The following is an 18,961-nucleotide window of genomic DNA, read 5'->3' as shown; positions in this document are numbered from 1 at the left end:
CGCTCCTAACAAACAACCTACACCATTCCTCTCACATATATTACAAGTGATTAATACACACAAAATAGGAACAGTGATAATGTGTGGGGATTCGAACCAGGTCCTCCTCCCATTTCTAGATAAATCACCTTTTACACCATCCAAAATAACCTCTAGATTACCTTTTTCTCAACTTCTTTCCAAATACAATCTGGTAGATTCGTGGAGAGAAAGTAACCCAATGAAAAAGAAATTCACTTATTTCTCGCACCCTCATCAAACCTTCACCAGAATAGATCATATTTTTCTAACAATAGGAATGATACCAGAAATTATTGCATCAGATATAATTCCGATTCCGTGGTCTGACCATAATGCAGTATACACTACTATAGAATCAGCCATACCAAAAGCGCATGACCCAACGTGGTACTTACCGGACATAATGCTCAAACACCCACTACATCAGATGGCCATTGAACAAGCTTTAAAGGAATACATATCAATTAATAATACAACAGACATCTCCCCAATAACACTGTGGGAAGCTCATAAGCCTGTCTTGCGTGGTACAATACAAATACAAATGGCACTATTTAAACGGGAACGCAAAAATCTAGCAAAAAAACTAGAACTCAATTTTAATGCAGCCTACATATCATTTCAAGATAATCCATCTCAGAGTACAAAATCTCATCTGGAAAAATCTAGATTGGAATACAATCTATTTCTCACTGAGTCAGTTGATAAATCCCTCAAACGCTCCAAACACAATTTCTACATGAATACAAACAAACCAGGTACATATTTGGCTCGGGCATTAAATTCAACTAACAAATCTTTCAAACCAATACGTTTGAAATTATCAAAAAATGTTTACACTTGTAATCCAGTTAAAATAGTCCATAAATTTCACTCACATCTCGCAACTTTATACAAGACAAACAATGAATTTAATCCTACAGAAGCTGAATCCTTCTTCTCAAAAATAACCTTACCTGAGTTATCGCAGAATCAAAAAAGCAGTTTGGATGAGCCTATAACTATAGATGAAGTTGCTAACGCCATAAAAGACCTAAAACTTAACAAAAGACCAGGCCCAGACGGCTACTCGGCTTTATACTATAAAACATTCTCAGAAATACTCTCTCCCATTCTCACTGAAACTTTTAACAAACTTCTAGATGGACATTCTTTTCGGCAAGAAACACTAATGGCAATTGTTTGTATGATCCCAAAACCCCTTTCTGATGATACTTCCTGTGTGAATTATCGGCCTATCTCTCTGTTAAACCTCGATATTAAATTATTAGCAAAAATAATAGCAAAACGCCTCAATAGCATTATAGGAAAATTAATACATAGAGATCAAGTAGGCTTCATGCCAAATAGACAGGCAGGCGATAATATACGCAGGGCAGTGTTATTGGCACATATTGCTAAAAAACGGAAAATCCCTTTATGTTTTCTATCTCTCGATATTAAGAGGGCATTTGACACAGTATCCTGGCAATATATGCAATATTCATTACAAAAATGGGGTTTTGGACCCCACTTTTTAACATGGATCAAAGCATTATATAATAAACCCAAAGCCTATATAAAATATGCTGGATACAAATCTGAAGCCTTTAATATCGAAAGAGGTACCCGACAGGGTTGCCCACTATCTCCCTTATTATTTGCCCTTATACTCGAACCCATGGCCCAATACATCAGAACAAACCAAACTATAACTGGCATTGAAGTAGGAGGTATTACACACAAATTATGTATATTTGCAGACGATATATTACTTTTTCTATCATCACCACAGGTCTCTGGTCCTAACTTAATACCAGCTCTTGATGGATTTGCAGCCCTATCCGGCCTTATGATTAATCCTAAGAAATGCCTAGTGCTTAATATTTCACTCACAAACATGGAATTGATCCCGGCTAGGGCTGCACTCCCATTCACATGGGCAGAAAAATCAATCCCATATCTTGGAATTCATTTAACAGCATCTCATTCTGACTTATTCTCAACCAATTATCCTCCTGTATTAAGACAGATCACAAATCTAATAAAACAATGGTCGCAACTTCCTTTATCCTGGATAGGGAAGATTAATGCAATCAAAATGACTATTCTACCCAAATTGCTTTATCTATTCAGAGTCCTCCCTATTCCAATTCCTTCCTATTTTTTGAGAATAGTACAAAAAAGAGCAACTTCGTTTATATGGGGCTCTTCTAAACCACGTATACCTATACACACACTACATCTTCCCAAAAATAAAGGAGGCCTGGGATACCCTAATTTTACTAACTACTACAGAGCAGCACATTTGGCCAGTCTGTCCAAATACCATGCAAAACAGGAAATCCCATTATGGGTATTTATAGAGGCTTCAGAAAATGACCCTCTATTAATATCAAATTTATTATGGCTTGATCCTAAAGACCGCTTTAAAATTCATAATCCCATAACTAAACACTTCTTATCTCTCTGGGATAAACTAAAAAACAAATATCAGTTACAATCTCCACACAATCCTGTCCTTTCTTTTATCAGAAATCCGGCCTTTTATCCGGCATGGATCTACCCAAATTCTTTTAAAGCTTGGACAACATCAGGCATTCAGACGCTAAATGACTTCATAGCATCTAAATCATTCCTTTCATTCCCATCGCTTAGAGAAAAATATGATCTACCAAACTCTGAGATATTTAGATATCTCCAAATCAAAAATTTCTATACACCATTCCTAAAGGGGGATACACCATTATCCCAACTATCCATTTTTGAATCAATCTGTACAAAAGATCCATTTGCTAAAAGTACAATTTCATCACTTTATAATCAATTATATGGAGTAGCAAATCTTAATAGACCCTCTTACGTTCAGAGGTGGGAGGAGGACCTGGGACGAACTTTAGAAGACACGGACTGGTCTAATATATGGCTCACATCTAAGTCATCTTCACCCAACATCTTAGCACTGGAGACAAATTATAAAGTCCTAACTCGCTGGTACCTTGTACCCACTAGAGTGGCAAAATATTCACCTAATACCTCAACTCTTTGTTTTCGAGGATGCCCAGAAATAGGCACATATTTACACATATGGTGGATGTGCCCAGTAATCCAAACCTTCTGGAAGGAAGTCTTCGTGATTGCATCTAAAATATTTAAAAAAATAATTCAACCAGATCCATATTTAACTTTACTTAATCTAAAACCGGAATGGTTAACACTCTCTCAATTCAAACTTATGATCCAACTAATAACGGCTGCAAAACAAACAGTGGCCAAGGCATGGAAATCTCCTACATTGGTACTAGCAGAAACAATTCACAGAATGAATAATACAATGTCCCATGCTAAGATGGTAGCCATCGATCAAAATCAAATTCCAAAATTTGAAAAACTTTGGCATCCTTGGATAAAACAACAGTTCCTGTCAAATTTCAATGACTCTGTCCTGTTGCCATGGTAACAGATTAAATGACTTACAGAGACACCCATTCTAAGGCTTCAAAGAGAACTAAAAAGAATAATAAACTGACGAGCGGGACAACCTTGTGGACCATACCTCTACCTTTCAACCCTTTTTCTTCTTTCTCTTTCCTTTTCTCCACCTTACGATTAAAGCTCATTATCAGAATTTATTTGACCTATATACACTCTACTTGTAAACAATATGTATAGTAGGTATAAATCATTTAAATACCTACAAAAGTAACTAAGGAAATTATATATATCTTTAATTTAGGTTTACGTGAACCCAATGTTTAATATTTGAAATTTCATGATATTTACCTATATAAACCCTACTGTAAAACAATGAGCTTACTTTATAGATCCTTGTAAACTTACTTTATGTATCTTTATGTATCTTTATAACATTGTATACTCAATAAACTTCTTTTGACAAGGAAAAAAAAACAAAAAAATAACAAACATGTTATACTTACCTCATCTTTGCAGTTGGTTTTGCACAGAGCAGCCCGGATCCTCCTCTTCTCGGGTCCCTCTTTGCTGCTCCTGGCCCCTCGCTCCTATCGATTGCCCCCTCAGCCAGCAGCTTGCTATGGGGGTACCCGAGCCGAGTCAGAGCTCCGAGTATCCATTCAGACATGGAGCCCCGACCTGGCCCCACCCCTTTTCTCTCCTAATTGGCTGACCAACTTTGATTGACAGCAGCGGGAGCCAATGGCGCCGCTGCTGTGTCTCAGCCAATCAGGAGGAGTGTCCCGGACAGCCGAGGGACTCGTGAACCTCGCTGGAGAGAGAAGGGGCTCAGGGTGCAAGGGAGTGCTGGGGAGGCTGCTACACACAAAAGGTTTTTTTATCTTAATGCATATAATGCATTAAGATAAAAAACCTTCTGCCTTTACAACTCCTTTAAGTGCCCAGTGGGCAAGTGGTTAAAATAAAAAAACCTTCTGAGTTTACAACCACTTTAAGAACTTTTTCACATGGTACTGTGATAAGTTATATTCACAACGTTGTTTGTTATGTGATTCTACAAATGACACTGTATTTATTTATTTGTATATATATATATATATATATATATATATATATATATATATATATATATATATATATATATATATATATATATATTGTATCTTGCATGTAGCTTTGCTGGTTTTAGGGATTGGGGTCGTTGCTTAGTTAAAGCGTTTGTTAACCTAAAAAACAAAAAATATTGATCCTGTTCTCCTAAAGCATGTTATACAGCACAGTACTTGTGCTGTGTAATATGGCCCTGGCTGATCCTGCCTGGCTATGTCCTCCCCTCTGTAAACTGATCATGGTTTATCATGACTGCTGAGCCCTGACACAGTGGTCAGTTTACGTGCCTCCATCATGCGCAGCTCTTCTGTCCTCCTCTGTCCTCTCTCCCCCCTCCCTCCCTGCCTGTCTGTTCCTGTGTCAGTGCCCGCCCCCTCTCCCCTCTTGCTGTTGAAGTTACATTTAAACTTTATACCATCCTGTCTGTTTAATAATCCTATGTGCCTGTGTTTTATAAAAATAAGCCGTTCTTTACCAGTTTTCGGAGCGTCGATCACCGCTCACGTGACCCACCGTCTCTCTCCTCCTCTCCTCCTCCCCCTCGGACTGACGTCAGCGGGGAATCCCTGGCCAGGCCCGCTGCAGCTGTCAGACGGGGAGAGGAGAGAGGCGGCGGGTCACGTGAGCGGCGATCGGCGCTCTGAAAACTGATAAAGAACGGCTTATTTTTATAAAACACAGACATGGGCACATAGGATTATTAAACAGATAGGATGGTATAAAGTTGTAGGACTAGCCTCGTTTTGAGATTTTGATGTTTACAAGTTTAAAAGAGTTTTGTTTGCTAGAAAATTACTTAGAACCCCCAAACATTATATATTTTTTTTTCTAACACCCTAGAGAATAAAATGGCGGTCATTGCAATACTTTTTTTCACACCGTATTTGCGCAGCGGTCTTACAAGCGCACTATTTTTGGAAAAAATTCACTTTTTTTAATAAAAAATAAGACAACAGTAAAGTTAGCCCAATTTTTTTTTATATTGTGAAAGATAATGTTACGGCAAGTAAATTGATGCCCAACATGTCATGCTTCAAAATTGCGCCCGCTCGTGGAATGGCGTCAAACTTTTACCCTTAAAAATCTCCATAGGCGACATTTAAAAAATTCTACAGGTTGCATGTTTTGAGTTACAGAGGAGGTTTAGGGCTAGAATTATTGCTCTCGCTCTAACAATTGCGGCGATATCTAACGTGTGGTTTGACCACCGTTTTCATATGCAGGCGCTACTCACGTATGCATTCGCTTCTGCGCGCGAGCTCGTCGGAGAGCCTACGTCAGGATAACTTAACCACTTTCCAGTGGTCATTCTGCTTTATGGCAGGCAGGAAGTGGTTAACTATACAATTTACGACTATATTAGGGGCAAAAGAGCTGGAGCCAGGTTTAGTTTAATATGAAAAGTCATCATTTGCATACAAAATTAAGCTGCCTGTATTTAGGGTGGCTCTAGGGGACCAATTTAAAATGAAGAGCGGATACCAAAATATATACACAAAATTCTTGTTATATCCCATTCATAAAAGGAACATATACCAAAAATGCATTTTATATCCCAATCATAAAATGAACATTTGTAAAGCACAATGACTTTTTTTTTAAATAAGGCCACACAGCTGCTTTACAAGTGGAGCCCGAGGTCTTTGAAAATGGGTTTTCTAGTTATATCCAGAAGGAGGTGTATTTGTTGAAAAATATTCATATTAGTTACAGTATGTAAGAGATAGAGAGAGAAGATGGTAATAGGGCATGAGAGACAAGAGTGCAGTGGCGGAATTACCAGGGTCGCAACAGTCGCACTTGCGATGGGGCCCTGGCACTCCGTCACTGTCGGGGGGCCCCAGCGGGGTTGCTATTCGCATGGCTCTGAGTGGAGAGCATGTCTCTCATGGAACAGTAGCACAGAACTGGCATTGACAGTTCTATCTCCCCCTCCGTCCGTCCTCTCTCGCATGGGATGACAGAGGACACAGCTCACAGCTGATCTGCTCCCCCTTCTCCCCCCTCCCCTCTCCTGTGTGTGCTCCGCGGGAGATGTGAGCTTGTTAGCTTCGCACTTGACTGCCTGTGGAGCACACACAGGAGAGGGAATGTGGGAAAGGGGGAGCGAGAGAGGATGGACGACGGGGGAGATAGAACTGTCAATGCCGGCTCTGTGCTGCTGTTCCATGAGAGACGGACTCTCCGCTCAGAGCCGTGCTGTCTTGAGAAGGAAGATGGCACGGATAGGATTCAATGATTGGCACTGATAGAAGACACTGATGGGCACTGTTAAGAGGCACTGATCGGCACTGATAAGAGGCACTGATGGGAGACACTGATAAGAGGCACTGATGGGCACTGATAGGATTCACTAATGAGCACTGAGAGAAGGTACTGATAGAAGGCACTGATGGGCACTGATAGGAGGCACTGATGGGCATTGGTAGGAGGCACTGATGAGCACTGATAGGAGGCATTGATGGGCACTGATAAGAGGTACTGATGGGCACTGATGGGGCACTGATAGGAGGCATTGATGGGCACTGATGGGAGGCACTAATGGGCACAGATAGGCTGCATTGATGAGCACTGATAGGAGACACTAATGTGCACTGATAGGCTGCACTGATAGGTGGTATAGGTGGCACTGATGGGCATTGATGAGCACTGATGGGCACTGAGGAACACTGATAGGCAGAACTTAGGCAGTATTGATGAGCACTGATAGATGGCACTGATGGGCAGCATTAAAGAGCACTGATAGGTGGCACTGATGAATGTTGTTAGGTGGCATTAATGAGCACCGATAGGTGGTGCTGATAGGCAGAATTTATGGGCACTAATAGGCGGCATTAATGAGCACTGATAGGTAACACTTGTAGGCGGAATTGATAGGCACTGATGGGCACTAATAGGTGGCATTGATTAGCACCGATTGATGGCACTGATGATTGGGGCACTGATTATCAGTGTGAACAATTTATTGACATTCTTGACGGTTAACGGCAGTCCTTTCCTCACACAGACACAGCGTGGGAGGAAACGGCTGCAGATAACCAGCAAGTCTGTTTACATGTGATCAGCTGATGCGGGAGGCAGGGTTCTGGGATGATTTCCATGGACACCCTACCAAAATTGGAAAGCCTCAGATGGAAGGGGGGCCCATCATGGTTTCTTGCACTAAGGCCCTGAAGGTTCTAGTTACGCCTCTGGCAATGTCTCTACACATCCATGTACTGTATACGTTCTGTTCAGGTAGAAAATGCAGAATTAGTGATATGAAACATGTATCCTCCATGTCTCCTAAGCCATCTCTCACACATACACATCTCAATCTACTGTATAACAAAGGCAACACTGAGACATTCCTTCACAATACTTATTAGGCCCAGCGTATTGTTTTGAAGTTGTGTTCACAGGAAGAAGTGACCGCATGAGACCAGGACCTCTATCAAAGTGTTTTTTTAATTCTAGAATAGATAGATAGCTAAACCCCAGCCAGCACTTATAATAATCAGGTTACCTTTATGTTCATGTAGCACCCTCCTAGGTAGGTGCTAGGAATTAGATAAGTTAGACTTTTGTGTTTTGATAGGAAAATTTAGTTGCCTCACTGTAGTCAGTGTGGCTTATTTGGTTTGACAGGCAAAAGCATATTCTGCTCTTGTAATCAGTGAAGCTGCAATCTGCTAGTGAGGTCTGCTCGGTGTGTTCAGCTACTGCCAGTCTGGTCTATAGCTTCCTCTGTATACATGAGACTTGAGAAGTTTCTGGATAGTAGGTGTGAAGCTATGCAGATGGTAGCTTGAATATGTATACCGCCCCAGCCTATCCAGAGAGGCAGGCTCTGATGGCATGCTGAAAGAATGTATTTATTCAGTGAACACACTGAGCTCTAGGTCCTGTCCCAGAGTAGAGGAATCCAGCCTGAGAGGGGCACACTGCCCTCTCAGGCACAGGCTGCCACGTGGAGGCCTCAGGTAGGCCACCTTGATGGAGGAAAGAAGAGACCCAGGTGCTTAGAAGAAGCTCACCTGGGGTAGCTGTCTGCCATAGATTTGACTGGCATCACTGGAGGGCATCACTTCGAAGATTGGAAGGAGGAATCCATCTGTCCTTGGGCCTTGTGGGTACAGACATTGGGAAGATCTTGGGGACCTTGTGCTCTAGCTATCCCTCTGGTGCCTAGTTATAGTCAGCTGTGGGTCTATTAAATGGGACACTGGTGTCCAGAAGAGCGCTGTCCAGATAGTGTTGACTAAAGAGAAAAGATTTTACTCTACTTGTTCTATTAATACTTAAAGAAGGAAGTCCTTAAGTCCTAAGTCCTCAGCGTACATAGTTTTCATTCTTGGAGTATCCCACCACTACCCTCACCCCTATTCAAGTTCTCCAAAAATAAAAACAACAAAAACAACATCCCCTAGACTGGTCTTTGGAGAAAGAGTGAATGAGCCTGTTGTGTGTCTGGCTGCGGTTCTGAGATTGGGTAGACCTGGACAAGTAATCCCTGTGGCTTCTACAGGAGTAGCGCTACATTCACATAAAACAGGGCTTACTAGATTTGTGAACCACCTTTTTTGTACAAAAGAAAGTTCTCTAAGGCGTACTTAAATATACACCGTGTGAGGTCCGTCTTTGCACAGAGATACACAGTTGCCCAACCGCTATCAGATTGGTTACAGTGGCTGTGTCCATGCAGCCATTGCGTCCCAAATGTCATGAATGGGACTGCCTGCACAGGGATGCATGGAACATCTGTGCATCTCCGTGAGGGCAAACATGGCCCTTGTGTGGGTGTACACTTAAATATGCCCGAGTGAATACAGCCTAAACATTATTAGTCTTCTTGCTGCAAAAAAACTATTTGTAAATTTCAAATGCAATGGTGGCAAATAACTTTGAAACTAGGCTTCCAGGTATCAGAAATAACCATGCATATTCCGTGTTAAGCTTTGATTATCTTACAGGAAAAATGCACCCAGTGAATTATGAAGGCTGCTAATGCTTAAATCGATTTGAAAGAAAATTCGAAAGATTCGCACCTACTATGAACAGCACCAAAGGGTAGTATCCCTATGGGCTACACTAGAGGCTTAGTCCACTAGTTAGCCACTGATTGTGTCATTATAATCCTCCACTGTGTCCAGTGCTCTGGTCATGTGTTATTATTAGTGTGATAGAATTGTAATGTGATCCTGTCTAATGGCCAGTTAATGCTGTGCTCTATGTCTGTAATTATCTGCAGATTTAGGAAGTACATAAAAATAAAAATTCTGATGGTTACTGAATAAAGAATGTAGTGGCACAGGTCAATGTATTAAATATGCTTTCTACCTGTAGCGCAATGAGAAGCCTCTCCTTACCTTGTTCAGCTGCTTCCCTTGCCTTATCTGGTCCAGAAGTGCCCCTCTACCAGAAGGGATGGAGGGCATCGCCACTGGACTTGCCATTGGACTTACTAATCCAGGAGGTGGCAGAGGTGGAGGACCACCACTGATCTGTGGTGATGGAACTGCCGGTGGAGGTGGTGGAGGCGGGGGAGCAGGTGGATTGGGACTCCCTCGAGGTGGTGGAGGTACTCTTGGTGAGCCAGAAGGTGGTGGAGGAGTGACACGAGTTGGAGGAGGTGGTGGAGGAGCAGTTGACCTGTTTGGTGGAGGAGGCAAGGGACCAGTTCTACTTCTTCCTTGTGATGGTGGAGGTGGCAGTGGAGCATGGCGGGAAGGTGGAGGGGGAGGAGCAGAATCTGTTACATCTGTAGAGAAAGAACATAGAATCATTAGTCTCTAACAGTGTTTTCCAAACTGTGTCCTGGGAGCCAGATGCGGCCCTTTGCATGCTTTTACCTGGCTCTTGGGGCACTATCCCCCCCCCCTCCAAAATCTGAAGGACAGGAAACTGGCCCTCTGTTTAGAAAGTTTGGAGACTCCTGCTCTCTAAGGTGAATCTATCACTTTAAACCCCCTGATAGATTTACTGCCTGTGTGGCCCTGGTAATGTGTCAAGATGACTGACAGCAGATTTGGTAAAGCATAATAAAGAAACCTTTTTTTATTTGGCCACCCCAGCATTCCTCTTATGTAACCCATTTGCTAATACCTGAAGGAGCTGTTAGAGCAGTGAATAGGTAATTGGTCATTATAGTGGATGTACTTATTTTACTTTACACATTTAAAGCCAGGGCAGTGTCAGTGGCGGATACCACCAGAGGCCATTTTTTAACCCCCCCCCCATCTCTCAAGAAGTGTAACTTGGACTTGGACATATGTTATTTGGTCTCACCTCCCTGTCTCATCTCCTGCTTCACAGCTTCAACTCCACCATGCTGCTCAATAAAGTCGTAGATTAGTTTGGATGTCTCTGCATCCTTCAATTGTGCTTCGCTGATTCCTGCTTTAGAAAAGAGGTTCAGCAGTTCTGGGTCCAGAGCATTCACCTTAAAGGAAGTAGAAATATTTGTGACTCTGAGGAGCTGTATGCTTATAAAAGGCTCACTGAATAAGGGGTGAGTAGAGGAAGGAAGAGAAAAAGGGCAATTGGCACAGTGGGCAGTTGTAATGAAGCTCTTTAAGGAGTAACTCCACATTCCCCTCTGTGTGATCTATGTACTGTACATTGCAAGGATTTTAACAAACTTTGTTGCAGATTCCTACCTGTTGTTATTCTGAAGATATAGCTGTGTGTTTGTTTATGCCCATGTGCAAAGTGAATCTAATGGGATGGGGTTTCATAATTATCAGCCAGATGCTGCACCTGCATGGCTCTAATGAGGTAAATTACAGGGTCTGCATCCCTTTAGATGTGATTTCTTATTGGGAGTATCTCACCAAAACTGACATTTTTGTTGCAGGGAATTCCTGAAATCTGACTTGTACCTTAGTGAAGACTTCTTGGAAAGTAAGTATAACCAATCACACAAGTAGGAAATGGTGTTTCTGGTGGGCATTCTGTACACATTCTGTGTATAGAACACTTCCAGGTAGCCATATTGCATTGGAATTTTTAATAACATTCAATTACAATATGACTTGTGTCGCAATTGTATATACTATAATATTATGTTTTTTTATTCGCATGAAAGTGGAGTTACCCTTTAAATATGCTGCTCAGGGACTATAAAATATGATGCTAAAGCTTGACTCCACACAATTTTTTTTTTGTAGTTTTTGGATATAGAGGGGAATGTTTAGAAATTATTTCAGTTTTGTTTTTTTTGTTTTTTTTTAAGCAATCTATGGCTGCATTTGGAAGATTTCCTCTTGCTTCCTGTGTGGGTATTTCAGTGGAAACTTTATTGTGTGTTCTTATTTTGTTATACGGGTCTATAGTGCTGTATATACATTACTTACATCAAAACCATTATTAGGATCCCAACCAATGTGACTCACATGCCTGTAAATGTCAAACAGTTTGATTGAGAAAACATAGAAAATTAGCATTAGACATAGAAGACAAAAAAAAACAACATTTTTTTCTGGGGTATAACAATACTCAAATACGCAAACATCATTTTATTGTGAAAGTGTCATTCCAGTCCAATATTTCTTTAGCTTTGCATAGAATAGGAAAGGCTTAAAACAGGCCCTACCAATCCCCAACTTGGGTTGTCAGAGGGCAACTCAGGGTCAGCCCAGCTGGGGAGGAGAGTTTTGGGTGGAAGCTGGAGATGGAGTGTTAGGCTGTTGTGGCCTTTGGGGGGGCCTTGGACCTGGGCTCAGGTGCGGACCGGACCTTCTCAAAACCCACAGAGGTGTCCTGGCCAGGAGACACTGGGAGCAAGGAGAGGACAGTGGAAGAACACTGTCAAACTAACCTCGCTTTAAGGCTAACTACCCTTGCAGTGGGGCTTCCCCTGCACTGCAAGGGTTGAATGTTGGTTTTGAGTCAGAGTGCCATCAGGATGAATGGCACTCAAACACACGCTTTTTCTGCAATTTGGAAAAGCGGGCATAATGGCGCCAATTTAGCCCACGATTTCTATTCGCCCAAATGTGAACAAGGCCCTAGGCTGGTCTCCCAGAGCTGCTTCTCTTCAGTGCTCTGTCTGTCAGTCACACTCTGACACCAACACGTGCAATGCAGAACCAGCAGTCATTCATAGGAAGGAGGGTGTGGAGAGCCTGCCCACCAACCCAGAGCGCCAGAGAGAAGAGGAGAGAGCTGGGTACTGAGGGAGCAAGGGATAACATAAGAAAAACTGATTTTTAATGGTACTCTAGACAAAAACAAGCTTTTATCCATTCAGTGCGACAAAAGCTCCACTGCAACGGTAGTTTTAAACTTTCTCTGGAGTTCAGCTTTAAAATAGTTAGACCTTGCCACTGAGTTATGCCTGAGCTCTGATAAATATCTTAATAGTATCTTAATCGATATGTTCTTATGATAAGACTATGAATTTAAAAACAAAAAAACTTCAGTAACCCAGATGTCTACATGCATACTTACTTGAAGCCGCTAGGTGCACCAATATCGGCTTTGGAGAACTTCTTCTTGCCCTTTTTGCTTTTGGACTTTTCAGAGGGAAGAGGCAGAGCCCGGTACCTGGCAGAAGTGATGTCTGGATTTTGGATGTTGATGGCAGGCATGCTGAGGCTGGGAGATGGGATTTGGTGCAGTGGACTCTGAGGACCTGGGGCGAAATGCATTATCTTGTCATAAATATAAAGCAGACTGCAATTTACCTAAATGGTGAGTTTCTGCACTTAAATGACACTGTTGTATGTAAAGAAAGGTCACAAATTTGTGGAGAAGACTGTAAAATTCACATAATTCTTTAATCAACCTCATTCTGTAGATCAAAAATATAATTTTAAATCACACAAACTTTCCGTCACTGATCACTACATTGGCTTATTTATGTATATGTTTGCAATGTACCATTGGAGACTGATCCAGGAGGTGGCGGGAGGGGTAAGGTGCTTCTTCTTTCTGAAGGTAGCAGAGATAGAATTAATTAGGATGTAGCCGGACAATCATACAGACAGTAAGCAAAGCACAAACTTACCATCTAAAACTGGCGGAGGTGGTGGAAGATTCTGGCGTTTGTCTGCAAATAGAATAGACAAAATTAGATAGTTTTCAGGGTTGCTTCGCACTGCTCTTTTCATGTATTGAAAACTTTTCAAACAGCAATGTGGAAAATACAGTCCGAGCAGTGCTAACAGATAACAGACTAGGTCTTACACCAATCAGGATTACTGGAGTTTTACTTTACAGTGGAATTGAACGCAAACAGTGAAGGTTAGCTATGTTGTAGGGTAATTTAGAAATGTTAATTATGATTAAGCAATGCCCTGAAAAATCTACCCTTTGTCCGGAATTCCTCCTGAAAAATAGCAATGCATTTCCTGGTATGTGAAGGTGCCTAGGCACTCTTGTGCATACAGCCTCATAGTTGTACATCTGCAGTGTGAGATAACCTAAAGAACTGCTGCTTCTGTGTCCTAATCTTAGGTAATTTGGAGTGAGAGTTGGTAACATCAGTATTTTCTCCTCATTGTTTTTTATTCTGGAGGCTCCTACATGAGGAATTAAAGCCCTGCTTCTACCAAGATGGCCACCTCCATACAAAAAGAGTGTGGAACAAGGCATGGAAAGTCAATAAAGGGAAAAGATCTGCTGCAGGAAGCCCACAGGTAAAACTGGAGCTAAGCCCTTTGCCCTCTGTCTGGCATTTTTGGGCATAGATTTCAGAATTTAGTTCTTCTTTAACATTCACTGAAGACTTAAAGCGTTTGTTACCCTAAATGAAAAAAAAAATTGATCCTGTCCCTTTAAAGCACGAATAACAGCACAGTGCTTGTGCTGTGTCATTTGGCCCCCTGTATCACCTGAAATACTTGGCTGATCCTGCCTGGTTCTGCCCTCCCCCCTGTAAACTGACCACGGTATATCATGGCTGCTGAGCCCTGACACCGTGGTCAGTTTACGTGCCTCTGCCATCCGCTCTCTCCTCTGTCCTCCTCTCCCCCCTCCCTCCCTGCCTGTCAGCTCGTGACAGTGCCCGTCCCTCTCCTCCTGCTGCTATAATAACTTTATAATTTTCTGACAATGCCCCATGTGTTAGATAATGCAATGTCTCTAGTGTATATGCTTTATTAAAAAAATGCCTCTGTATACCTTATTTTCGAGCGCCGCTCACGTGACCAGCCACCTCTCTCCTCTTCTCCTTCCGACTGATGTCAGCAGCGGGGATTCTTGCCCCCTCCTGCTGTAGCTGTCAGATCGGTAGACGGAGCGGCGTCCAGTCATGCGAGCGGCGGTCGAAAATAAGGTATACAGGGACATTTTTTTTATTAAAGCATATACACTGGAGACATTGCATTATTTAACACAGGGGATTGCCAGAAAATGATAAAGTGGGTTTACAACCACTATAAAGTGGTTCTAAAGTCATAATGTATTTTAACCTTAATGCATTCTATGCATTAAGGTAAAAAAAATCTTCCAATAGCTGTTTCTATCCCCATTTCTCTTGGGGGGCTATTTCTTGCTTTTTACATATTCTTTTCTGAGTAGCTCATCCTCCAACCAACATTCTGGCCATTCTAGGACAGAACAACATGTTCTGCTCCAGCAGCTCACTGGTAGACCCCCATCACAAATCCTAGGAGGCTGCAGGTGCCCATTCACAGAGCAACTGGGGGCGGAGCCTCCCACGTCATTGGGGCAAAGCTGCCTGAACCTGGAAGAGGCATCTAGCTGATCTGTGGATCGCTGCAGGACAATGCTGGATCCACTGGGGAGGTAAGTTTGTATTTTCAGGAGAATGCAGCGTAACAGGTAAGGAGGGATGGATGGAAGAAATATAAGGGAAAGTGTGAAGTTCCTCTTTAATGCTTGCAGCATGTTACATGAGAAAAATTAGAAGGACCAGGTTTATACAATAAGGGGATATAGGTAAGTGTAGGGGAGGGATAATACAAAATAGGTTTTAAAGTAGTGTTTTTCACTCCAACAGTGAGCTCATTGTAATCCTCCAGATAAAAAAAACAGTTTTGAAAGCTGTCTGTCCCCAGATTTCAATTGCAGCCTCACTGTACCATCAATCACAGCCACTGTACCATCAATCGCCGCCACTGTGCCCATCAATTGCTTCCACTGTGCCCATCAAACGCAGCCACTGTGCCCCATAAAATGCAGCCACTGTGCCCCATAAAACGCAGCCACTGTGCCCCATAAAATGCAGCCACTGTGCCCCATAAAATGCAGCCACTGTGCCATCAAACGCAGCCACTGTGCCCATCAATTGCCGCCACTGTGCCCATCAATTGCTTCCACTGTGCCCCATCAAACGCAGCCACTGTGCCTTATCGAATGCTGCCAGTGTGCCCCCCGCCGGCCTGCCGTCTGCACTTACCTGTCTTGGTGGGACAGCTCCTCGATGTCTTCTCTCGTCCTCTCTTCCCGTCCTCTGCTATGATTGGACGCCTGGCGTCCAATCACAGCACCTGTCGTTTCAGCCAATCAGGTGACGGGTAACAGATCCGAGCACCTGATTGGTGGAGAGGCGGTTTAGGGTTAGGAAAGCGAATATTCATTCGCTTTTCTAACACAATTGAGTGACCTGCGAGCGCCCTATGGCTCTAATCAGGTGCTTCAAAAACACCCCCCACCGCTGTATTTCAGGCACCCTGTGCCCGAAAAGGGTCCGGGCGCTTGAATAGGGGGTGGCAGCAGTGGCCATAGATGCAATGCATGATGCAATGCATGAATCTATCTATTGGTGCTAGAGGGGGTGGCAGGAGAGAAGGGGCGGCGCCCATGCGCCCTTATGGATGCACCGCCACTGGGTGGCTGTCTTATCTTTGTACCTTGTCTGTGCTGCCGTTTTTGTAACTTCTCCTCCACGACAGAGTGAAATGCGTCAGCTTCTTCCTCATTTGCAAAATTAAGTCCAGCCTGGCAGTCCTGCAGATAGGATGCAAAGGGTAAAAGGTTTATGCATTGCGACAACTAATTCAGTCTTCCCTCTGCAGACAGACTGGGGTTGATTTAATAAAGACAAATTATCTGTTCACTTTTTAAGGGGAGTTGAACTTTGCGAGGGAATTGACCCCAGAACTTAGTGAATATCGTGAAATTTCACTTTGCAAATATTACCCAGTCATGTGCAAGGAAAATAAAGCATTTTTGCTTGCATGTGATTGGATGAATGGAAGTCAGCAGAGCTTCACCTCATTTACTAATTTCTGGGAGTCTATTTGCCCTCAATAAATCAATCCCACTGTGTCCTATAGTGACACAGGGGCAGGTGGATGGGACCACAGCCTACTTTCGCAAAACCGGGATTCTGATACACCGGGAAGTGTGTCAGATATAAAGATTTTGCTGGAGGCCGTAGCTCTTGAATAGAGATACAAGGACAGGTCAACGTTAATGATATTTGAACAAGGTGCAGAGTTTTTATTCACTGATCATGCATTGGTATGATGTTTAAAGTGTTACTAAACCCACAACAGTAAAATCAGCCTGTATATGCAGTAAAGCATGCTTGTTATACTCACTGTGGAACCTAAGGGGTTATTGCTCTGCATTGTGTAAAGAGGCTATTTGATCCTGTTTTCTTTGATCCTACCCTTCTTCCACTGTCCCCAATCCATCTCCTGATAAAACAGAGCCTTGGGGACAAGCTGCACATGCTCAGTTTGGTGTGTATTGCTAGAGAGTTGTTTTTTTTTTTTTTTTTTTTTGGGAGAGTGCATAAGATCAGCACAGGGCCAGTCAGCACTGCTCATACAGAGGGTCAGGGTCCTGCAGCCTCATAGGACAATCAGGGAAGAATGAAAACTCCTCTTACAAGCTTTAACCAGACACTGATAGAAGTCACAAGACTGCTCTAACTGCTGATGAGAAAAGGTATTTAACAGTTTACATTTACTAAAACTATTTACTAAAACCAGGGCTCAAAATTTCAAGTCCTGAGCTACTAGCCAGGCCTTAAGGGTTACTTGCCACCAGTTGCCCCACCCAACCCCTACCCTGCCCCGCTCCTAATTCCACCCCCTAAACATGCCCCTTTATAAATTATCTTATGAAATTACACTTAAATGTTTTATGCAGACTTAAGTTACAAAAATAAATATTAACAACAACTTTATCAGTGCCCAACAATGCAGCCTACCTGTGTCCATCAATGCAGCCTACCTGTGCCCAACAATGCAGCCTACCTGTGCCCAACAATGCAGCCTACCTGTGCCCAACAATGCAGCCTACCTGTGCCCAACAATGCAGCCTACCTGTGCCCAACAATGCAGCCTACCTGTGTCCATTAATGCAGCCTAACTATGTCCATTAATGCAGCCTACCTGTGCCCAACAATGCAGCCTACCTGTGTCCATCAATGCAGCCTACCTGTGCCCAACAATGCAGCCTACCTGTGCCCAACAATGCAGCCTACCTGTGCCCAACAATGCAGCCTCACCTGTGCAGGGGAAGAGAGGAGAGGAAGAGAGCGGGGAACATCACTGTAACTGAATTTCCAAGTGTTCCCGCCACTCGCCGTCACATACAGCCCCGCCTCCTTGCCCGGGTACTTTGATATACGTCACACATCCCGGCATTGGACGGTGATCTGTCTTTCAAAGCACGGGGGCTAGGAGGCGGGGCTGGGTGTGATGGTGAGTGTGGGGAATATTCTGTAATTCTAATGAAAGCTTTTACAACGATGTTCCCTGCTCTCTGATGATCCATCCGCCTGCTCTCCTCTCTCTTCCCCTTTGTAATTGCAGGGAGAACAGCTCCCATTCAACCCCACATGCTGGTGGTGCTCCCCCCCTTTCCGAGGCAGCCCACGCTCGCCAGCCATCATTTTTCCATTGCAAAATGCAAGTAGGCAAGTGGAAAATTTGAAGGCTGCTAAAACTTTTGCATTTCCATGTTCTGTGTACTGTGGAGACCAGATATAGTGAATGCAGGGTAGGGTTGCCACCTTATCCCTTTAAACCTGAACACATATGAATTACACATTTTCAGAGGCTAATTAAATGCAGACAAGGCACCAAGTGAGTTTAATTACCATCTTACAGAACCTGTGTAATTAATATGTGTTCGGTATTAAAGGAATGAGGTGGCAACCCTAATGCAGGGTCCTGGGTTTAGTAACACTTTAAGCGAAATAGTTCATGGTTGGCAGTGGTTTCTGTAACAGTGGTAAAAGAAAGTTAATTGAAGGTATGAAATATATACTTTCAATGCAGAAAGCACTGCTCTGCCTATAACAAAATGTCTAGTCATTTGGTCGTTTGACTTCTACTGCTGGGAAGGTTTAGAGCTTATCAACTAATCCCTCGCTTTTGCAGAGATCATATGACCGAATAGTGGTCAACTGGCCAGCCTCTATGACATCCAAGGCCTACGGTTTCTGCAGCCGAGGTTCCAGGGTGGTGAAATTGAGTTTAAAAAGCAGATAGAATGAGGCATCAAAGAGGAT

At 43.0% G+C, this 18,961-nt stretch overlaps 1 protein-coding gene across 1 annotated transcript in view; it reads right to left on the bottom strand.

Annotated features, from left to right (window-relative positions):
* Positions 1-18,961, bottom strand: part of WAS (WASP actin nucleation promoting factor) — a 45,487-nt gene that overhangs the window by 11,712 nt on the left and 14,814 nt on the right. Inside the window, exons 4-10 of the mRNA XM_073600005.1 lie at positions 16,344-16,440; positions 13,535-13,576; positions 13,408-13,458; positions 12,976-13,159; positions 11,880-11,922; positions 10,813-10,966; positions 9,894-10,285 (exon numbers count right to left, since the gene is read on the bottom strand). Of these exons, the coding sequence (XP_073456106.1) occupies positions 9,894-10,285; positions 10,813-10,966; positions 11,880-11,922; positions 12,976-13,159; positions 13,408-13,458; positions 13,535-13,576; positions 16,344-16,440 (963 nt within the window). The remainder of the gene's footprint in view (positions 1-9,893; positions 10,286-10,812; positions 10,967-11,879; positions 11,923-12,975; positions 13,160-13,407; positions 13,459-13,534; positions 13,577-16,343; positions 16,441-18,961) is intronic.

Source organism: Aquarana catesbeiana, linkage group LG09 (genome assembly GCF_042186555.1).
Source record: "Aquarana catesbeiana isolate 2022-GZ linkage group LG09, ASM4218655v1, whole genome shotgun sequence".
Lineage (NCBI taxonomy): Eukaryota > Metazoa > Chordata > Amphibia > Anura > Ranidae > Aquarana > Aquarana catesbeiana.
Note: the sequence above shows the minus strand (reverse complement) of the source record. Positions and strands in the feature narration are given on the sequence as shown.